The following is a 20,163-nucleotide window of genomic DNA, read 5'->3' on the forward strand; positions in this document are numbered from 1 at the left end:
TATCACAGACTTCCACTTGTACAGCCCTCCAGCACTTCAAATTCAACCTGTCTAAAACTGAGCTCATCATCTTCTTCCCAAATCTGCCTCAACCCCTTCTTTCTCTGTTTCTTCTTATGGTACCATTGACTACCTTCTCAATAAGTCTTCTTTGATTCCTGTCTCTTTCAAAGCACACATTCAATCAGTTAGTAGTCCAGCAATTGAATTCAATAAACATGCATTAAGTGCCCACCATGTGTATAACTCCCTGCTAAGCACTGGGGTTACAAAAATGAAAACCACCGAATCTCTGTTTATATTTTACTACAGAGAAAATAAAATGTACTCAGTATAATATAAAGTAAGACGTAACAGGGAGAAAAAGAGACACCACTGGATTGTGCTGCAAAAATCCAAAGAGGGGAAGAATACTTTAAGTCACAGACATATAGAAAAACTTCACAGAGGAGGTAGCACCTAAAATGAGCCTTGAAGGAGGTGAAAGTTCCATTGATTCAAGTGTAGTAATAGCTCTTTCATCTAACTACTCTGCCTGCCATCATTTTTGTGCTAACAGTAGAAAAAGTACCTGGATGTCTACAAAATAAGAACTTAAACATAATAGAGAGGGCTTGTACAAAAACTAGAAGCAAAGTTTGACATGGTTAAACCATGATGTAGACCTTCTCCCTGTGTATTATGTAGAGTAGATATGATTACTAAATTCCCCTCCTCCCCCAAATAATAATTTACAATCAGAATGTAGAAAGTTTGAATTGCTAGCACTGGCAACAAAATGAACACTGAGAAGTAATATACAAGGGAAAAGATTTTTTTTAAAAGTCATAAACTTAAAAAAATCTTATAAACACATTGCATGCCCCTGAACAAATAGGTTCACAGCAAGCCAAATTTAAAATGTGTTTAAATGAATTTATATATTTTTTCTCCTCTACCAATCAGATATTTGGAGAAAAAACGACTTTCTTTTCCTCGGTTCTTTTTTGTCTCTGATCCTGCCCTTTTGGAGATTCTTGGCCAAGCCTCAGACTCTCACACCATACAGGCTCATTTGCTGAATGTATTTGACAACATAAAATCTGTAAAATTTCATGAAAAGGTATGCTCAATTTTGGCTCTTAATAATGTGGGTTTTTTTGCTTATTCTTATACATAATATAACAGTTATTTTTTAAACACACAGAACCAGAATACTTAAGAATATATTATTGATAATCCAATGACATTTCATAATTTTAATTTTCTCTTCTGATAATCAGTTTTGAAGCTTACTGTTACTTAATTTCTTATGCTGAAACCTGAACTTGGTGAAAGATAGAAATGAGATTAGGAGAAAAAAGCAGTGGAGAAAAAAAAAGTTGGTGCATTTATCTTCATTTCTATATGAATATAATTTTTTTTTCATGTCTTAACATAGATCTATGATCGTATTGTGTCAGTTTCCTCGCGTGAAGGTGAGATGATTGAATTGGATAAACCTGTGATGGCAGAGGGCAATGTAGAAGTTTGGCTTAATTCTCTCTTGGAAGAATCTCAGTCCTCATTACATCTTGTGATTCGCCAGGCATCTAAAAATATTCAGGAACCAGGCTTCCAATTGATTGAATTTCTCTCTTCCTTCCCTGCACAGGTCAATATTAAACTGAGATGGTGTATTGTGTAGAATGTTCTTTCCAGACCTCTAGAAGTGTGTATTTTGAGTTTCTTGAATGACTGTGCTAAAACAAAGCTGAAATACCTAGATATTCATGAATACAAAGAGCATAAAATTTTGTTCACAAGTTTCCTAATTATATGACTAAACTTTTAAAAACACATAAATAATTCCTCTTGGAATTTTTTTGTGCAATGTACAATTGAACTATTTTTCATATTACTGTTTGGTTTTTCTCACAGTTTAGTCTCAATATATGTTACTTATAAAAGATTGCAAAATATGTTTACTGGTAGGATGAACAACTAACTAAAATATCCAAATGGAAAGCATTGCTTGACCTGTTGTGGGGACATAAAGAAGCAGGAGACTTATCCTTTCTTTCCCTGAGGGAATTTACCATGATTTGGGGGAGATAAGACTTAGAGGTAGGAAAAGATAACAAAAGACTTTAAAACAAAACAAAGTAGACAACAACAGTATGACACAATAATACAAGGGATATCTAAAGAGAATGCAGTCCTAATTTGACCCATAATATATATGTATATAGGTATATGTATACATGTAGCTATATACATATCCACAGGCACATGCACACACACATATGAATGAAACAATTACTAGAGGAGGATTTGAGGGAGAGTGAAGGGAAGAGCAATTACTTTAGTCTGGGGGCTGTCAGCATCAGAAAATCTCAAAATTGAAAGAAACCTTTGAGACTACCCAGTACCACTGCTATTAGAGCAAGAATTTCCTCTCCAATGCCCATGATGACATCATTCAGCCTTTGCCTAAAGACCTTGTGTGAAGGTGAACCCATTATTTCTGAGAAAAAAAAAGACTTCGAATTCACATTTTAATAAATAATAGCTACTTATTTTACAAGCAATTCTGTTTAGCTATCTCTATATAAATATGCTTACATTGCCTTTTTATTTCCATTAGGTTGGATTGTTAGGAATTCAGTTGATATGGACAAGGGATTCAGAGGAGGCTCTCACAAATGCCAAGTTTGATAAAAAAATCATGCAGAAAACAAATCAGTCTTTCCTGGAACTACTGAATACACTGATAGATATGACTACAAAGGATTTAAGTTCAGTGGAACGTGTGAAATACGAGACTTTGATTACTATTCATGTCCACCAAAGGGATATCTTTGATGAGCTGGTAAATACTTTTAGTAGCCTCCACTATCTACCCACTTAGTTGGTTTTGATTTAATTGAATCAGAATAAAAGTTGGAATTCAGCTTAACAATCTTCTTCATGATGATAAATAACTGCTTATACTGTGAAAAGGTTATATGTGGAATTTCCATTTTTAAAATATATTGAAAAATCCATTCAACTCTTATACAGCTAGGATTCTCTGTCTTTCTTTTTGTGTGTTTGTCTGTTGCTTATCTGTCTGTCTGCTTGTTTTCTTGTCTAACAGTTCCTCTATTTTTGAGGAGTTTTAGATGAGTGATTTCATCAGCATAGGGAATTCCCTGTAGTTACACTATCTGTACCAAAGCAGATGTAATCACTTAAAATTATTAATTAAAGGCAGCTTGATGGTTATTATTATGTGATACCTGAGTAGCCAGCTATTGCTAGAAAAACCCTGCCCCCAGCCCCTAACTACAAACCCCAGTTTTGCATACTAAAGAGTGGACTCAGACCTTTTGGAGTCTAGCAAATGTCCCTGGGCTCCTTGACTCCTCCAAGGAATGTCAATAGATAAGGTTATCCCACTTAACAATAACCAGTCAGAATCTGTGATCTGTCAGGACCTTTGTTCCTGTACCCCCAGACCACCCTGTGACCTGGCATGTAAATTCTCTATATAAACTACAACTTCACTTCACTGCGACGCCATTGATTTGGGATGATTCCCCGATGGCTGCTGGCTAATAAATTCTCTATTTAAAACTTATTCTCTGTGGAGTGTCTCACTTGCTTCTGGTATAACAATTACTACCAAGAACATTTTCATTGTTAGTAGAAAAGTTTACTGGGATATTCGAGGTTTTTGTTAAATATACCTTTTAAGTAAATTTTTTTTTTGCCAGTGTTCTCTCTCAATATGTTATACTCTAGATACTATATTAACTTTTCATCTTTAAAGGTAGATAAGCATAGAAAACTTTCAGAAAAAAGGAAAAATGGGCAAAAGAAAGAAAGAAAATCTGCTTTTATGAAATCCTTCATTAGGTATGGAAAGTGACAGCTCATACTTGGAATAATTAATGAAATACCAATTTTTTTCCCCTAGAGTTTATTTTCTGTCCTAAATGTCATGGAAAGACTGGAAAGGACCTTAGAAACTATGTGATCTAAACTACCTCATTTTATATATAAGGAAAATGAGTTCCAAAAAGGTTAAGTGGTTTGGTTAAAGGTCACCCATGTAGCAAGGGGCGAGCTGGCACGTGAGCCTAGGTCCTCCAATTTCAAATCCAACACTTCTGATTTTAGAATTTTCTGCTATTTTAATATCTATGAAGCTAGATTCAGCAAAGAATTAAGAAAGATTAGCCCAGAAATAATGACAGTAATTAGCATGATCTAAAATAATAATATATTTTAATACTTGAATATATATTCACCCTTAAATAGATTTGGGAGTCAAGAAGCTTTGGAAATTAGATTTTTTTTTGGTTTATTAAATGTAGAAAATTTAGTGCTTTATTAAAAAAGTTCAAATGGAAATGCCACTAACCAACAACATAATAATATCCTTTAGAGGGTGCAATATGTTTGTAGGAATTTTAAATTTGCTTCTGTCTAATGTAAAAGTTTAAGAGGTATTTAAAAAAAACACAATTCTTATCATTTTTACTCTATCTTAAATTGTGTTTGCTTATGTTTGTTTTTGTATGCTAAATTATAAGATGCTTTTTGTCTTCATAGATTATATTTTGTGCATATATTTGTTGGAAGTATTTTTGTTCCTTAATTTCTTAAACTAATTTTAAAAGTTTATATCTTATTTATTGCAAAGATATTTAGTTTCATTGAATCTTCTTTAAGGAAGGTACTCACCTCACTCACACTATCCCCATGATTTGCATTTCTCTGAAATGAGTAGATACTTTCCCCTCCCAGAATTGTCAGGAAATTTCAGTGAGTCCCCTTTACCACTCTTTGCGGCCCAGTCAGATGTTAATTTATATATTTGAAATAAATTGTTCTCTCTCTTGTAATCATGTATCTATTTTAAATTTCAGTGTCATATGCATATCAAGAGCCCTACCGATTTCGAGTGGCTGAAACAGTGCAGATTTTATTTTAATGAAGACTCTGACAAGATGATGATTCACATCACAGATGTCGCTTTTATATACCAGAATGAATTTTTAGGCTGCACTGACAGACTTGTCATAACTCCTCTCACAGATAGGTGATGGAAGGATTCTGTGATTTTTTTTCTCCTTTTTTCTTTTCAAAATGCTTAGGGGGTTTTATTATGTCTTCAGGTTTTATCGGTTCTTTTGTATCTGAAGTCTTTGAAACCCAGACATTTTTTAGCATTATATGTGAGTTTTCCCATATATTTTATGCTGGGTAGAGATAAAAATCACACCAGAATTACCCAGGAGGAGCCCATACAAAGCAATTTCACTTTGTCTCAATTGAGACAAAGTTAAAATGACCTTTGTGGAAATTGAAAGGCCATGAAGATGAATGGACTGTTCTTTGTTTTTATGGAAATAAAAAAGTGTTACAAATCTTAGTTGGCCTGGACCACCATCTTATTGACTCTGCTATTTAGTGCCATCCTATTGAAACAACAGAAATGGCATTTGGAAAAGAAAGCAATGGAATCCAAATAAATCTATGATGTAGTAGAAAGAATACTGATCTGGTAGTCAAGAGACTTGGATTCTAATCCCAGTTCTATCACTGGAGCAAGTCATTCTGCTTCTTTGGGCCTCAATTTCCTTATCGGTAAAATGAGAGGGGTGTACTTGAGATTTTCAAAGATCCTTTCCAGTGCTAAAATTCTGCCAGTCTATGACTCTGCTATAAATTTGCGACATCAGCTATGTTATAATTCTTTTTAAAAATAGTATTTTGTTATTAATACCAAATTAAATGGGCATTTTCACATATATAGAACATGAAAAAAGAATTGTATACTATGAATCTTTATGTACCACTTGGTTTTCCTTTTAAGAATATAATAAATTTATGGTTACTGAATTTATCATATTTTTACAAGGAAAAGAGAGATCTGTGGTAGCAGAGCAGTGGGTTCAGCATTATTCAAATTATAACACAATAATTCTTTCTTAATACTTACTGGGTTTTAGAATATTTCTAATAATTCTAATAATAAAACAATAGTTCTTTTCTCTCTTAGGAGATGTCTTTAAGACATTCTATCTGTGGTGTTAGGACTAGGCGGCAATTGTTTTAACCATCTTTATTGAATAATATAGTTTTTAGTTAGGATGAACAAGACAAGACTGGCCCTTGCAAGATGTTATTATTTATGTATTTCCCTGTGCTAAGTTTGGGAGGATGCATGCCAGACAGAAGTGAGAAGACGAGTGAATGGAAAAATAAGAGAAAGTAACTCAGTAACTCAAATTTTGGAGGAATGAACTCAAAAGCATACCTTTTGTCCAAGTCACTATAGAAGGCATAGAAAGGTTAGGAGATGAAATCTTTCCCCTGCCCTAGAGCTAGGCCCAATGAAGAAAAAGGAGAAAAGATTTGGTGGGGTGAATCAAAATTCTCCTAGTTTCCCCTCCCTCTGTTTGAAGTTTAGGCAATATACATTTAGTCTTTCAGAGAAATCTTCCCCCAAACAAACCTAGTTTATTCCCTCAGGCTTTGTTCTAATCCTTTTTCTTCTGAAATACAAGTAAGCCGGTGGTTAGTTTAGGTTAATAGAGATCTCTCTTTAGTAACTATAACATGAAGAAAGTTAGGTGCATATGTATTGTGGGGGAGCGTCTAAGTTTTCTTTGTCAGCCTGTAAATCTTTGAATAATGCCATACAACCACAATTCCAGTGCCATTTGGGTTACTTGTACTTTGGATTCTTCTGAGTTAATGATAGTTCATGTAATGATGCCAGGTCAAATCAACAGGAAATTTTGTGTTAAAGAGATGGGCTTCTGACAGTGAGCAATTTGGGTTATTTTAGGTACAACACAATTTCCCAACAAATCTCACCTATCCCCTACCATAGAAGAGAAATGATACTAGTGGAAATGAAGGGTTTCATAAAGATACTTTATCTTTTTAATAAACAACATATACAAAACTAGAAAACTATACTTATGTCCTTGCTTTTCTAGCTCTACAAATACCTGATTTATTTATAGCATTGTTTTATATTTCCTTCCTTTTTTATTCCTTCTCTCTCTTTTTGGGAACTATGACTTTTCAACTTTTCTCTTCCTATTTATATTTTTTATTTCTATCTATCCCTGCCATCCCTTTACCCCAAAAAGTATGAAACAAAACAAAATTCTGTTGTTATATGAAGACTATGTGATTAGTATATCTTTGCAGTGGTGCAATGGAGCCAGCTTGTACTGGCTCTGGGAGAGCTGATTGTAAAAATTTCAGCATGAGCATTTGTACCTCAGAATTTAGGAAACACTACAAATTAGGACTTGATTCATTGTTTTATTGATTGTCCAGACTTGAAAAAGTGATGGAGAAAATGTTAAGAATAATGCAGATTATTCTTAAAAGTATGTCATGTTTACATTTTTTCCCCTAGAGTGCCAGTTGTTAAACATTTACCAGTACACTCATGCACCTGGGTTTATTATAGAGGGAGTATTGTTAAGAGGGGAAAGATTTGTGTTGTAAAAGAGTAACAATCAGAAAAAAAATTCCTTATCTCTTATAAATTATTTATTATAGTATAGACATTTAATGTTTATATCTGTGACCAGTCCTGGATTTTTCACAAAATATCTGTGTTAGGGACAATTCACTTCATTTCTTTTGGCCTCAGTTTCCTCCTCGTGAAAATAAAGGTTTGGGCTAGATGAGCTCTGAGTCCCTTCCAGCTCTAACCTTCTATGATTCCATGACAGTGTCATTTTGTCATTAGCTCAATTAGTTAGAGTACAGTGTTGATCAGACTGTGGAAGTTGAGTTCCCATTTAAATTCATTTTGTTCCATAATCACAGTCTACATCCTTAATCCCTGTGACAGTTGATCACCAGGAACATCATACTAAAGAGTGTCATTGAATCAACATAAATCAGAATCACAGATTCTTTGAGGTTAAAGGGACCACAGAGGTTTGAAAAGCTCAAATGATTTGCCCAAGATCACAAAGATTAAGTGGTATAGCTGGAACTCCAGTTCAGATTTTCTAACTGCGAGTTGACATTTTTTTCTGCTAATTTGCCCCTATCATGGATATTGAGGAGATAACTCAAAATTCAGGCCTCAGTGGTGGGTCTGCAGCACAATCATCATAGCTGAATAACAGCATGTTAAAAAAAATACAATATTAGCCAAGTTGTTGTTGTTCAGTCATTTCAGTAGTGTCTGACTCTTTGTGACCCCATTTGGGGTTTTCTTGGCAAGGATACTAGAGTAGTTTGCTATTTCCTTCTCCAGCTCATTTTATAGATGAGTAACTAAGGCAAACAGGCTAACTGACTTGTCTGAGACTGTACAGCTAATAAGAGTCTGAGGCTGTTTTTGAACTCATGATGATGAATCATCCTGATTCCAAGGTCAGTGTTCTATTCACTATGCCACCTAACTGCTCATATTAGCTAAAAGGTGAATTTAATAAAATGTAATTATTATAAATTTATTACCAAAGCAATAGTTCTTACTTTAAAAATCTTGATTGTATTATTCCTAAAATATGTCTATAGTTAAGTTTTAGCAAAAAGGTTAGAGAATCCAGAGCTAAGCTTCTTGGAGATAATTAATAAATACTAATTTAATGAATGCATATGTGATAGGTTCTGACAGGCAACATGGCATAGTGTTTAAGGAGCAATCCTTGAAGTCAGTAAGACTGAGGTTCAAATCTCAACCTAATACATACTAGCTGTGTGGCCGTGGGCAAGTCACTCAACCTCTCAGTGTGCCAGACAGCACCCTCTAAAGATATAAATTACATATAAAGTGCCAATCTGCATTGATAGAGGTTGCTACACCAGAACTTGCCCACACCGATGAACTCACTGGTTCATGACTCCTGTCAAATTGTGCAAAAAATGTATGGTAGGATCAAAGGACTTTGGACTTCATGCTTATGTATTTTTTTTTACCGTCACTAGATGCTAATACAATAACATGAACATCATTACAACTACACTAATGCATGAGGAATACCACCCCTACCCCCTTGCAGTTTACTGAGTAGCCAGAAAAATAGAGGATGAAATTGAAGTAATGACTACTTAATTTAGATATTTTTGTTTATTTTTTAAATTATAAAATGTTAAACTCCCCTGCTTTTAAAGTTAGGAATAGGGAACAGTGGTAGAAATTTAGAGTTGAAGATCTTTCCCACCCATTAATAGGCCATGTGACCTGCTTATGTCACAGGAAGCCTAAGTCACGTGTGGTGGGAGGAGCTTCCTAACAGGAAAAGGAAGTTATGTCACAGGAAATGCTGAGAGAGAGAGAGAGAGAGAGAGAGAGAGAGAGAGAGAGAGAGAGAGAGAGAGAGCAAGCAGTTATGGCTGTTAATGGCTGCTAGTGGCCATCCTTTTGATAGAACTGAACAGGCTGACTTAGCTGTACTGTGAGTTTGTTTTTAGGGAAGATCCCAGGATGGGGTCAGAGAGGTTTTGGGATGGCAGGCTCCATGCTGTAATATTATGTACGGAATGTTTTACTGCTCTGATAGATTGAATAAATGGCTTGTGGGATGTGTTTCTCTGGTGTCTGAATAAATGGTTTACTTCTACCTTCTATGTGGAGAGTCTCATATACTTTGTGATATAGAACTACATAGGCATTTTGACAATTATCATCTACATTGTTATTATTGCTTTACTGATAAAGGAACACAAATCTATTCATTAAATAGAGTACAAACTAGAAAATATACTTCTGTATTATGGCCAGTTATGTGGGGGAGAAGGGTTGCTTAGACAACACACAGATATTGGAAAAGGGCAAATGAGTGGGAGAGACAGAGTACTGGGGAGAATGGAGGAATAAAAACACACACATGCACACACAGGCAGATACTCAAAGACCGTGCTGCTCTCTCTAAGAAGGGCATGAAATTGCTTGTACCTTGAGTGGTTGTCACAGAATGATGATTGATGACAAATAGTTAGGGCAGCCTTATTTAAATAGATGTGTCTTGCTGGAGAGAGGCTGGTTACACTGTGCCACATGATCAGGCACTTTTCACTTAAAATATTTATCATTGCATATTGAGATAATGGCATGTAAGTTGGTTGCCTCTTTTTCCTAATAAACCAGAAACATTCCTGTTAAAGTGATGCCTGAGATGTACATTAGTTAATTTGCCCATGCTTGCTAGTCTTTAAGTAATCATTGATTTCTGAAGCTCTACTATAAACGGGAAATTTAGCAGTTCAACAGGGGGGATATTACTCTCTGTACTGCAGGGACTAAAACAACATATCCCAGAGGTGAGATGAAATGAAACAAAGGGTTAGTTTGGACCTGCTAACTAGCAGTCTCCATTCTTGATTTAATAGATGTATTTTCCTCTTTGTTTTCTTGCACAAAGTTATTTGCATTTTAATAGGCACATTTTTTCATAAAATAGGTTTTTGAAGAATACTGATGCAAGTGGTCCTCATACTTTTTACTTCTACATTTTTATTCTGGAATATTCTATTAAAACTTAAAACTGCATGAAGACTTTTGGGACAACTTGTACATATATTTTATATGTGACTATGTATGTACAGATAGAATATATTCCATTTCCATATATATGTGTACCATATATTCCATATGTCTACTCCACATACATGTGTATTAATATTTACAGTATGCATAAACATATTAAGTTATACATATAAAATGCAGCTTTAAAGCTTGATGTAATTCATGTGGGTATTTGTGTTCCATTTATATAGATCATAACCCCTTTGCTATTTAGTGTACGATAAAAGATCTTTGTACGTTGCTTTGTCAAAAAATGTATCCTACTGTGGCTACTCTGGAGATAAGCCTCTACAAATTTAGCTGAAATGGAGGGACACATACTGTGAGTCACTGAGTCCACACTGGAAGTCTTTCTGTGTATATTTAAATGAATGATTCTTCCCTTTAAGAAGTTATCACCATTTTTTTGGTGCAATACCAGTACTAAATAGTGCTGTTCTATAAGTTGCTTCCTTTCACATTAGATTATTCTGGGAAATTTCGCACTACATCCAAATTTTACTCAATGCAGTTTTCTACTTTGAGCAGTCCCAAGACCCCCGTATAGGAGTGTGTGTGTGTGTGTGTGGGGTGTGTGTGTGAAAGAGAGACAGACAGACAAACAAGGACAGAGAGACAGAGATTGAGTGAGTGAATTTGCGTTTACCAGGAGTAATGTCCATTTTGTGGTGACTTATTCATATATGAATAATTACTTCCTGGTATGATCAATGTCATCCAAACTAACTAAAATCAAAGACTTTTAGAGTTATAAATACCATAAAGATCATCTAGCATACCCTCCTCATCTGGTAGAGAAGGAACTGAGGCTCAGAAAGGTTAAGTACCATATCTAAGATCATACATCTAAAATCCATGTCTTGACCCTCAGGCCAGAGATCTGTTTCTCATTTTACATGACTTCTCTAGTCTGTTTGCCCACCACTACCAATAGCAGTCATATTTCCCTCACCTCTTCCCACCTCTATAGGTGCTATATCACTTTGGCTCAGGCTTTGGGAATGAGCATGGGAGGAGCACCTGCTGGTCCTGCAGGGACTGGCAAAACAGAAACTACAAAAGATATGGGAAGATGCCTTGGTAAATATGTGGTGGTTTTCAACTGTTCAGACCAGATGGATTTCCGAGGACTGGGAAGAATTTTTAAAGGTGAGGACGATAGTCCAAGTACAATAATATAAATTGCTAGTTTTCTTTAATAAAGTAGTATGATTTTTTCTAAATGATCAAAAATCAATCAAAACTCTAAGAAAATCTTGAATTGTCCTAGGGTGGGTCATATGGACAAACATTATCGACATCACTAAACTGTTGTGGAATTCCTTTTTTCTAAATTGTTAGATCTGTGCTACTGAAGGGTCTTTCAGATTTGGCTGCTCTGTTCACTTTACTCAACTTCTAATTCCCCATACACTCCTACTTTATTTCTGAATGAACTGATCTCTGATTTACTTTGACAGCAGCCTTCTTCCTTAATAACACTCTTATCCTCAACTCTCTGATACCATATATTAATCAAATTCTCTCTTTAAATTCCTTTCTAAGGGCTGGCACAGTCAGGGTCCTGGGGCTGCTTTGATGAATTTAACCGTATTGATCTACCAGTATTATCTGTTGCTGCACAGCAAATCTCCATTATTCTGACATGCAAGAAGGAACGTAAAAAGAGTTTTATTTTTACTGATGGAGACACTATACAGATGAACCCAGAATTTGGACTCTTTCTAACCATGGTAAGAAAATATAAAACCATCTGCTGAATTTCTTGCATTATGATCACAGGGTCAATGTTTTCCCTTAAGAATATAATTTTAGTTGCTTCTCATTAGTAAGAATTGGGATTGTGGATTTTAGGATGCATTTATATGTGTATATTCATTTGATTGCCCCTAGCATATTGATACATCAGCTGAGATAGTTTTATATATATATATATGTGTGTGTGTATGTGTGTGTGTGTATACACACACCCATATATGTACACACATGTATATGTACATACATTATATATGCATGTGTATATATACATATAATTTGTGTAATATGTGCAAACCTTTTGGCAGGTTTGAAGACTCTCCTTGGTGCTTCATTCAATACTTTGTATGTAGTAGGTCCTAGGTTGAGCTTCATTCAGGATAGACCTCTGATAATTTGGATTTGATGCTGGAACAAAATAAGATATTCATAGGTCATTTAACAGTTACCAAAAGGAGATTTACTTAGCCATAGCAAGAGAAGTATGTTCAACAAGGATAGATTTTGAGAACTCTTCCTTTGATATAACTCAGCTGATTGAAGCTTCAATCCAATTCCACTGACCAAATATCTCAGAGCCCTTCCAGTTCATTGTGGCTGCTTTGAATTCAGGTGTGTATTGAGGAAGTGATGTAGACAGTCAGCCTTTAGTTCCCTGATGTAAATCCCTGAGGAAATTCTTATACTTTTAAAGGAAAACCTAACCTAATCTGCATGGGGGCAGGGGTTAGATTATCGCTTAATAATTGTTTAATAACTATGGTATTGAAAACCTCTTCTGTTTAGAACCCTGGCTATGCTGGTCGGCAGGAGCTACCTGAAAACTTAAAAATTAATTTTCGTTCAGTGGCTATGATGGTTCCTGATCGCCAAATTATCATCCGGGTGAAGCTGGCTAGCTGTGGTTTCATCGATAACATTGTCTTGGCAAGGAAGTTTTTCACGTTGTATAAACTATGTGAGGAGCAGCTCTCTAAGCAGGTGTGACTATCCAAAGGTTGTCTTACATCAATGCATCCCTCAATGCCTTTGATCCAAGTTTTATTTGTCAGAAAACTATGTGGAGGGTGAGGATTTGAAGGTACTCTTAATGGGCAAATAAACACAAGCACAAGTAGCACTTCAATAATAGTCCTTTGTATACACATCAGACTTTTAAGAGGGGCCATTTAAATGTAAAACATAAATGTATGCCACAGATACAGCTGTCCTGTGAGAGAGCTTGCTAGCACTAGAAGGACCTGGGGTCAGTCCCACCTCTGACATATGCTGTCTACGAACCCTAGACAACTGTTGAAGACTAGAAATTGCAGAGAAGGTGTCATCCTGATTGGGCAGAAAAAGATTGCTTATCTGAGACACATATTCTAAAATCTTATGTTAGAAATTATGTTAACATAGAATTAATCATATTATATTAGGTAAAATATATAATAATCACATATTAATATAATATAATTTGATATGATATACTTGATTAATTTAAATAAATTTAATTACTTATGTATGGTTATAAATTACATATATATTACTACATTATATAATTATTATGTATATGGGGGAGGGAAAAAAGGGTTGTATTACACTTTTGACTTCATTAGTAGAAGAAGTTCTCACTGTGGATACTTCCCCTACCGTTGAAGATGTGAATCCCCCGTAATTTATAGTCTTAAAGAGTGACTTACAGTACTGAAAGATAACTTGCCTGTGGCACACAACTAGTTATGTGTGAGAGATGAGACTTGAACATTGACTTTTTTTTTTGACTCATATACCTGCCCTCTATCGTATACTTTTTTTTTTCTGACCACTGTGTGGTAAGCATACATTTTGCGTTCAAACAATTATTCAAACATTTTATTCAGAACTCACACAGGGCAAGAGTTCACAGGTAGTCAGAAGAAGTGGTACAAGGACACTCTCAAGGTGTCCTTTGGAATTGATTGTGTGATGTGGGAGACGCTGGCACAGAACTGCTCAGCATGGCATGCCCACATCAGAGAAGGTGCTGTGCTCCATGAGCAAAGCAGAATTGAAACAGCTCAAATGAAATGCAGGATTCACAAATTTAGAATATACACCCCAAATGTTCACATGGACTATTTGTGCCCGATCTGTGGTAGAGCATTCTGAGCTCATATTGGTCTGATCAGCCACAGTCAGACACACTGAAACTTGACTCTAGCATAGTGATGTCATTTTGGTCCTCTTTGAGAACAAAGCACAACAACCAATCAACCAACCATCCTATGCCAGATTGTCTCTTAGCCAGATTCAGAGTAGACATTTAATAAATATTGAATCAAGGGATTATTGCATTTAATCCCAGCTATGTACTCTCAGTCTCCACTGCCAAATCATAGAACTTTAGTGCTGAAAGGGACCTGGGAAACCATGAATCCACACCCCCAACTTCCTTAGTTTTCTAGATAATAAGAACCAAGGTGGTGTTTGAGCCAGCTCATGTTTAAGTTTTAGTGTGAATATTTTGTAATTTGGACATCAGCAAATGCCATAAATCAAGGCTTGATTTATTGTTTTGTAGATTGTCTTAGGTCTAGATTCTAGACTTAAGAACATGATGGAGAAAATGTTAATAATGTAGATAAACCTTACAATTATGTCTCACTTGTTTTTTTGGTTGGGGTGGGGGGAGTTGGTTGTTAAATGTGAACCAGCATATGCGTGAATAGAACAGGCTCAGAGAGTTTAGGTTCCTTAGCCAAGGACATGCAGCTGGTGAGATTACTTAGCCAAGTTTTGTGCCTGATCTACTATAACCTTCTCACTAGCATCTCACATTCTGCTTCTGCCCTTTCCAAACCATCCTATCAAACAGTTGATTACTCTTTTCCAAGTCTTTCCCTTGTCACTGTAAGTCATATTACCAAGTTCTTATTTGGTCTTCAAGCCTCTGCATGCCTAACTCCTATGTTCTGTTTTTCAGCCCAACCTCTTCATTTGTTTTCTTGCTTTTATTGTTACCATCTTCTTCATTCAGTCCTATTTTTTCTACTTCTAAATATTTTCTTATCTTGCGCCTATACATAGAATAACTTCTTAGTTCCTTTATAATAAAATGATATACTTCTCTTCCTACAAGTTGAAAATGAACTTCTCTACATACCAGGGAAATTTCCCTAAGTAATTGTCTCCATTATTTTAGCTCTATTAATATATTTCCTAGTGAATTCTTGTACTCATGAAATAAATTTCATGAAATGGAACAGCTTTCTGTTGTTTCATGTTCTCTATTTATTTTTTGAAGTATTCTGAGGGAAACCTGTGCTTAGCACCAATTGTTTGTGTGTTTATCAATGGATAATCATCATTTAATCACTATTGCACTCTTTGGGAATCCTTCTGGATAAATTATTTTTTTTCTGAAAGCTGTTATTAAAATAATAAAAATATTTATTTTTTTTAAAAAAATCTCTAATTCTCTAGGTCCATTATGATTTTGGACTACGTAACATTTTATCAGTACTCAGGACTTTAGGAGCAGCAAAAAGAGCTAACCCCACTGACACAGAATCAACCATTGTCATGCGTGTGCTAAGAGATATGAATCTTTCTAAACTGGTAAGCTTTATGGATGGGCATGTTCCACTTACTTAAGCACCAGTTCGACTGATCAACCACTAATAGCTATTAGAGATGTTTATTAGAGGTGCTAATCAGAAAGGACTTAATTGGTTTTCTAAACACTAGGGAAAATAAAAATAATACTGTCTATATTTTTTCCAGTATAATCTATATTTACTGTGACTATAATAGTAAATGACTGAACATGGGCAAAGTAATTTTAGCAGGAAAGATGAATGAAGAAATTTAATCAGTTAAGGTCCAGTTTATATTTCTATTTCTAACGAATGATTTTTATTCATTTGAACTAAAACTCACCCCTCCCCCATTTCCCATCAATATGACATGGCAAATTATTTAAATTGTACAAATTTGTAAGAAACTTAGATTTTTTATTTTAGAGCAGAGAATGAGGCTGAGCCAGTATACTGACAGACACAATTGATAGAGTCCAAACGCAGAATGAAATAGTTTATAGCATTCTAAATTTAGAGTCAGGAAACCTGAGTTCAAATGTCACCTCAGATGCTTATTAATTGTATGGCTCTGGGCAAGTCATTTAATCTCTCTTGTCCTCAGTTCCTGCAGTTGTAAAATGAGAAGGTTGTTCTTGGTGACCTCTAATATTCCTTTCAGTCTTAAATTTGTGTTTCTTTGTTCTGTGGTCTTACTTAAGTGAATAGATGTTCATCCTTCATAAGAGAAGTATAAATAGAACTCTTACTTCCTCAATTTGCTAATGAGTTCTCATCTATTATAACTATTAGTGTGTTTTCTTAATCTTTAACTGGAAGATGTATAAACAGAGTGATGCTAGCAAAGCTTTGTGTCAGATTTCGAGGTAGTGACAGATGGCATTTTTCTTTGATTTCTAGGAAAGATGATGAAAATGTATAGATTCAAAATAAGATGATATGTGTATTTACTAATTATTGTCAAATATGTAGGACTGTATTGGTCTTTTGGGGATTTAGTTAAAATCTTTATTTTACTGATAAAATGATTCATCTGATTTTTTTTTCGTTTCCTTTCCCTTATCTTCTTTTCTATTCCCTTAGATTGATGAGGATGAACCCTTATTCCTGAGTCTGATTGAAGACCTTTTCCCAAACATACAGCTAGATAAGGCAGGGTATCCTGAACTGGAAGCTGCAATTGACAGAAAGGTAATGTGTGTGTGCGCTCCTGTGTGTGTGTGTGTGTGTGTGTGTGTGTGTGTGTGTGTATGTTCAAGGTGTTTGTTCGATATTGTTGTCTCTGAATTAAATGGAGATATAGTGAGGCCCCTGTGGTGATACCTACTGGCTCAAGAGAGACTATGTCAGTGCTTTTGTTTTTTTTTATGAGAGTAAGCAAGTTTTTATAATAAAATGAAACACAGCTCAAGAGAGCTCAAGAGAGACTATGTCAGTGCTTTTGTTTTTTTTTATGAGAGTAAGCAAGTTTTTATAATAAAATGAAACACAGCCTAAGAAATCAGAAGATCTGAGATCCTATCTTGGCTCTATCTCTTAAAAAAAACTATATGACCTTAAGGGTAATAATCACTTATCCTGTCTGGGCCATTATCTACAAAATGGTGATAATGATGCCTTCCATTCATACCTCACAAGAAAGAGATAGGAACTATACACACATACATGTGTGTGTGTGTGTGTGTGTGTGTGTGTGTATATATATATATATATATATGTATACATACACACAGATATATATGTATATATTTATGTATGTTGTATGTATAGGGACCTCTTGGATAAAGAAATTGCCTCTAATACTTTCTTTGCAATTTATAGTCTAAGATAATTGTTTAGAACAGAGGTATCAAGGCAAAACCCCCAGTGGCTGAACAATATTGAAATGCAATTGGGAAACGTTTAACAAAACAAATATATAATACAGCATAGATAATGTTAATTTGTGGTTTTCTGGGTCAGTATTGAGACTGCACGGATCTGTTTCTATTTGAGTTTGGCTTGGCTGTCCTAGAGCACTGACATATTAAGTGAATTGCCCCCATTTCACAGAGCCAGTTTGGCTTGTGGGCTACCTCTCTAGCTACTATACTACAATGCCTCTTTACCTCAGAGATGAGCACCAAATGTAGAAATGTAAGTGTAATATGTAGAAGACTCAAAATCATTGTATAAATGAAAGCTACTGGTCTTGTAAGTGAAATTAAGCAGATATATCAGTATTCCTCCCGTTAGGGATTTTTTTCATCTTTTCTCTGAGGGAGTGAATAATCAGTCCACATTTCCTTCCCAGGCTGACTATATCTCAAGGGTCAGTCACTGGTCATTGCCATCCTTGAGAGAAAAAAACAAAGAAAGTTTCTTTTTCTGGAAAGAGCAAATTGGGTCGAACAGCCCCGTGGCACTATAAGTACTTTTTGTTCACCTTTAGCCTCAGCTTTTTTCTCTCTCTTACATCTTGCACCTTGATTCTGACATTTAATTCTTTCTTTTTGCTTTTAAAAGTGGAAAAAAGATTATAAAAGATTACGCATGAAAACAACTTTTGTTATTCATAGGTTTTAAAAAGGTGTACATTAATAAGGTAGCAACAAAATCATCCTGTTTGTTTCCACATCCCATTTCTGAATGTTTATTGAGGTTTTGTTTCTCTTAGTATTTACATAGATCTCATTAGTGTATATGTTCTTTAGGTTCTATCTTCTTTACCTTTAATCACTTCATGTACCTTGTCAGTTTTGCTTTTTCATATTTTTCATTTCTTATGGTGAAATAGCATTCTATTACATTCTTATACCACAATTTATTCAGTATTTCCAGTAATTTTGATAATTATTGTAGTTGGTAATTACTGAAAAGGTATACCAACTCCAACAGATCTTGGAGTTGGTATACCTTTTCACCCTTTATAAAAGTATCATCATCTTCCTTGATTTGCTGTTTGCCCTTATACATTTTATTGCAAATTATATATTTTATTATTGTAAAGATTCTTTGAATTGTTACTATTTGATTGCTATTGCATTTATGACTAGATTTCAATTGCTTGCTCCCCTCACCCACAAGGATAGTAAATCAAATCAACACTACCACTGCTGCTTCAAAAGGAGTGATAATTGACTACTCTATGGCTCCACTTACTATCTCAATGATTAGACAAAAATTCCTTCCCTGGCAATGCCTTCTCTATAGGTATTTTCTCTTCCTATTATGCTTTTTAAGAGCAGGTACTGCTTCGTGTTCATATTTCTGGCCTCAGCATCTAGTCTAATACCTGGCAAGTAATAGGTACTTAATGAATTATTTTTGTTCATTTGTTGTGGACTTGATTATGTCTTTGGAGGTTAATGCCCAGCCATTTAATAAATTTGATAAGCCCATTCAGTCTTTATTATTGTGCCAGGGCCTGACCAGAGCAAACATCTCACCACTTGCCCTGTTGTTGCGCTACTCCCTAAAAGAAACAATCTCCTTCTGACATTCTAGACCAGGGGTGGGGAACTTGTGGCCATGAGGCCACATGTGCCCCTCTTGGGCCTCAAGCCAGTGCCACATGTGGCCTTCTAGGCCGCAGGTTCCCCACCCCTGTAATATTGGTCTTAATCTCCAGGGAGCATGACCCACCTCCCTGAATGACAGAAGGATTAATATACTCAGCTTCTGGACTTTTCCCAAGAGTAAATCTATCCTTATTGGTGAGTGAGTGAAAACTCACTTAACCACTGATCTAGCATTCTCCATACCATATTTCACATCCTATCCAGTCATCCATGAGGATGCCAGGGCATGTCACCTGTCCAACAGAGACTGCTTATTATCTGCCTTGATGATACCCAGACCCCATTCCACTAATTGCCTTTGCTCCATAAACAAAAATCCAAATAGTAGTACCACTACCCCTAGAGAAGTGTTGACAGTTTTCTTCCCTATTGTTCCATTTACAATTCTTGCGGCTGCCTAGAACAAAACTTGGCTACTGCTTCCCTAAATGTGTTGTATCTTCTATCCAAATGTAATTACCTTGGGATGTAGACTATTTAGAACTAGCTTTCTTAATATTTCCCAATTTCTCTTGGACATCAATTCTATTTTAGCCACTGTATAATCATAGTTAATATGTTTTAAGTGTATTACTCTAGTCTGTTTCCTAGTATTTTATTTATCTTTTGTCTATTTATATCCATTCATTAGTGATAGTTTTCTGTAGTTCTCTACCTTATTTATCAGCTTTGAGACTTAGGATCATATCAGTTCCATAGAAAGTTATATGGAGTTCTACCTTTCTACATTTTGAAAGCAATTTGTAAAGTGCATTTGGTATTTGTT

The 20,163-nt window shown here is 35.3% G+C and overlaps 1 protein-coding gene across 1 annotated transcript in view; it reads left to right on the forward strand.

Moving 5' to 3' along the window:
- Positions 1-20,163, forward strand: part of DNAH5 (dynein axonemal heavy chain 5) — a 314,391-nt gene that overhangs the window by 135,564 nt on the left and 158,664 nt on the right. Inside the window, exons 33-41 of the mRNA XM_036745231.1 lie at positions 946-1,102; positions 1,421-1,633; positions 2,606-2,830; positions 4,875-5,047; positions 11,493-11,671; positions 12,068-12,255; positions 13,064-13,258; positions 15,725-15,859; positions 16,921-17,028. Of these exons, the coding sequence (XP_036601126.1) occupies positions 946-1,102; positions 1,421-1,633; positions 2,606-2,830; positions 4,875-5,047; positions 11,493-11,671; positions 12,068-12,255; positions 13,064-13,258; positions 15,725-15,859; positions 16,921-17,028 (1,573 nt within the window). The remainder of the gene's footprint in view (positions 1-945; positions 1,103-1,420; positions 1,634-2,605; positions 2,831-4,874; positions 5,048-11,492; positions 11,672-12,067; positions 12,256-13,063; positions 13,259-15,724; positions 15,860-16,920; positions 17,029-20,163) is intronic.

This window comes from Trichosurus vulpecula, chromosome 1 (genome assembly GCF_011100635.1).
Source record: "Trichosurus vulpecula isolate mTriVul1 chromosome 1, mTriVul1.pri, whole genome shotgun sequence".
In the NCBI taxonomy this organism is placed as follows: domain Eukaryota; kingdom Metazoa; phylum Chordata; class Mammalia; order Diprotodontia; family Phalangeridae; genus Trichosurus; species Trichosurus vulpecula.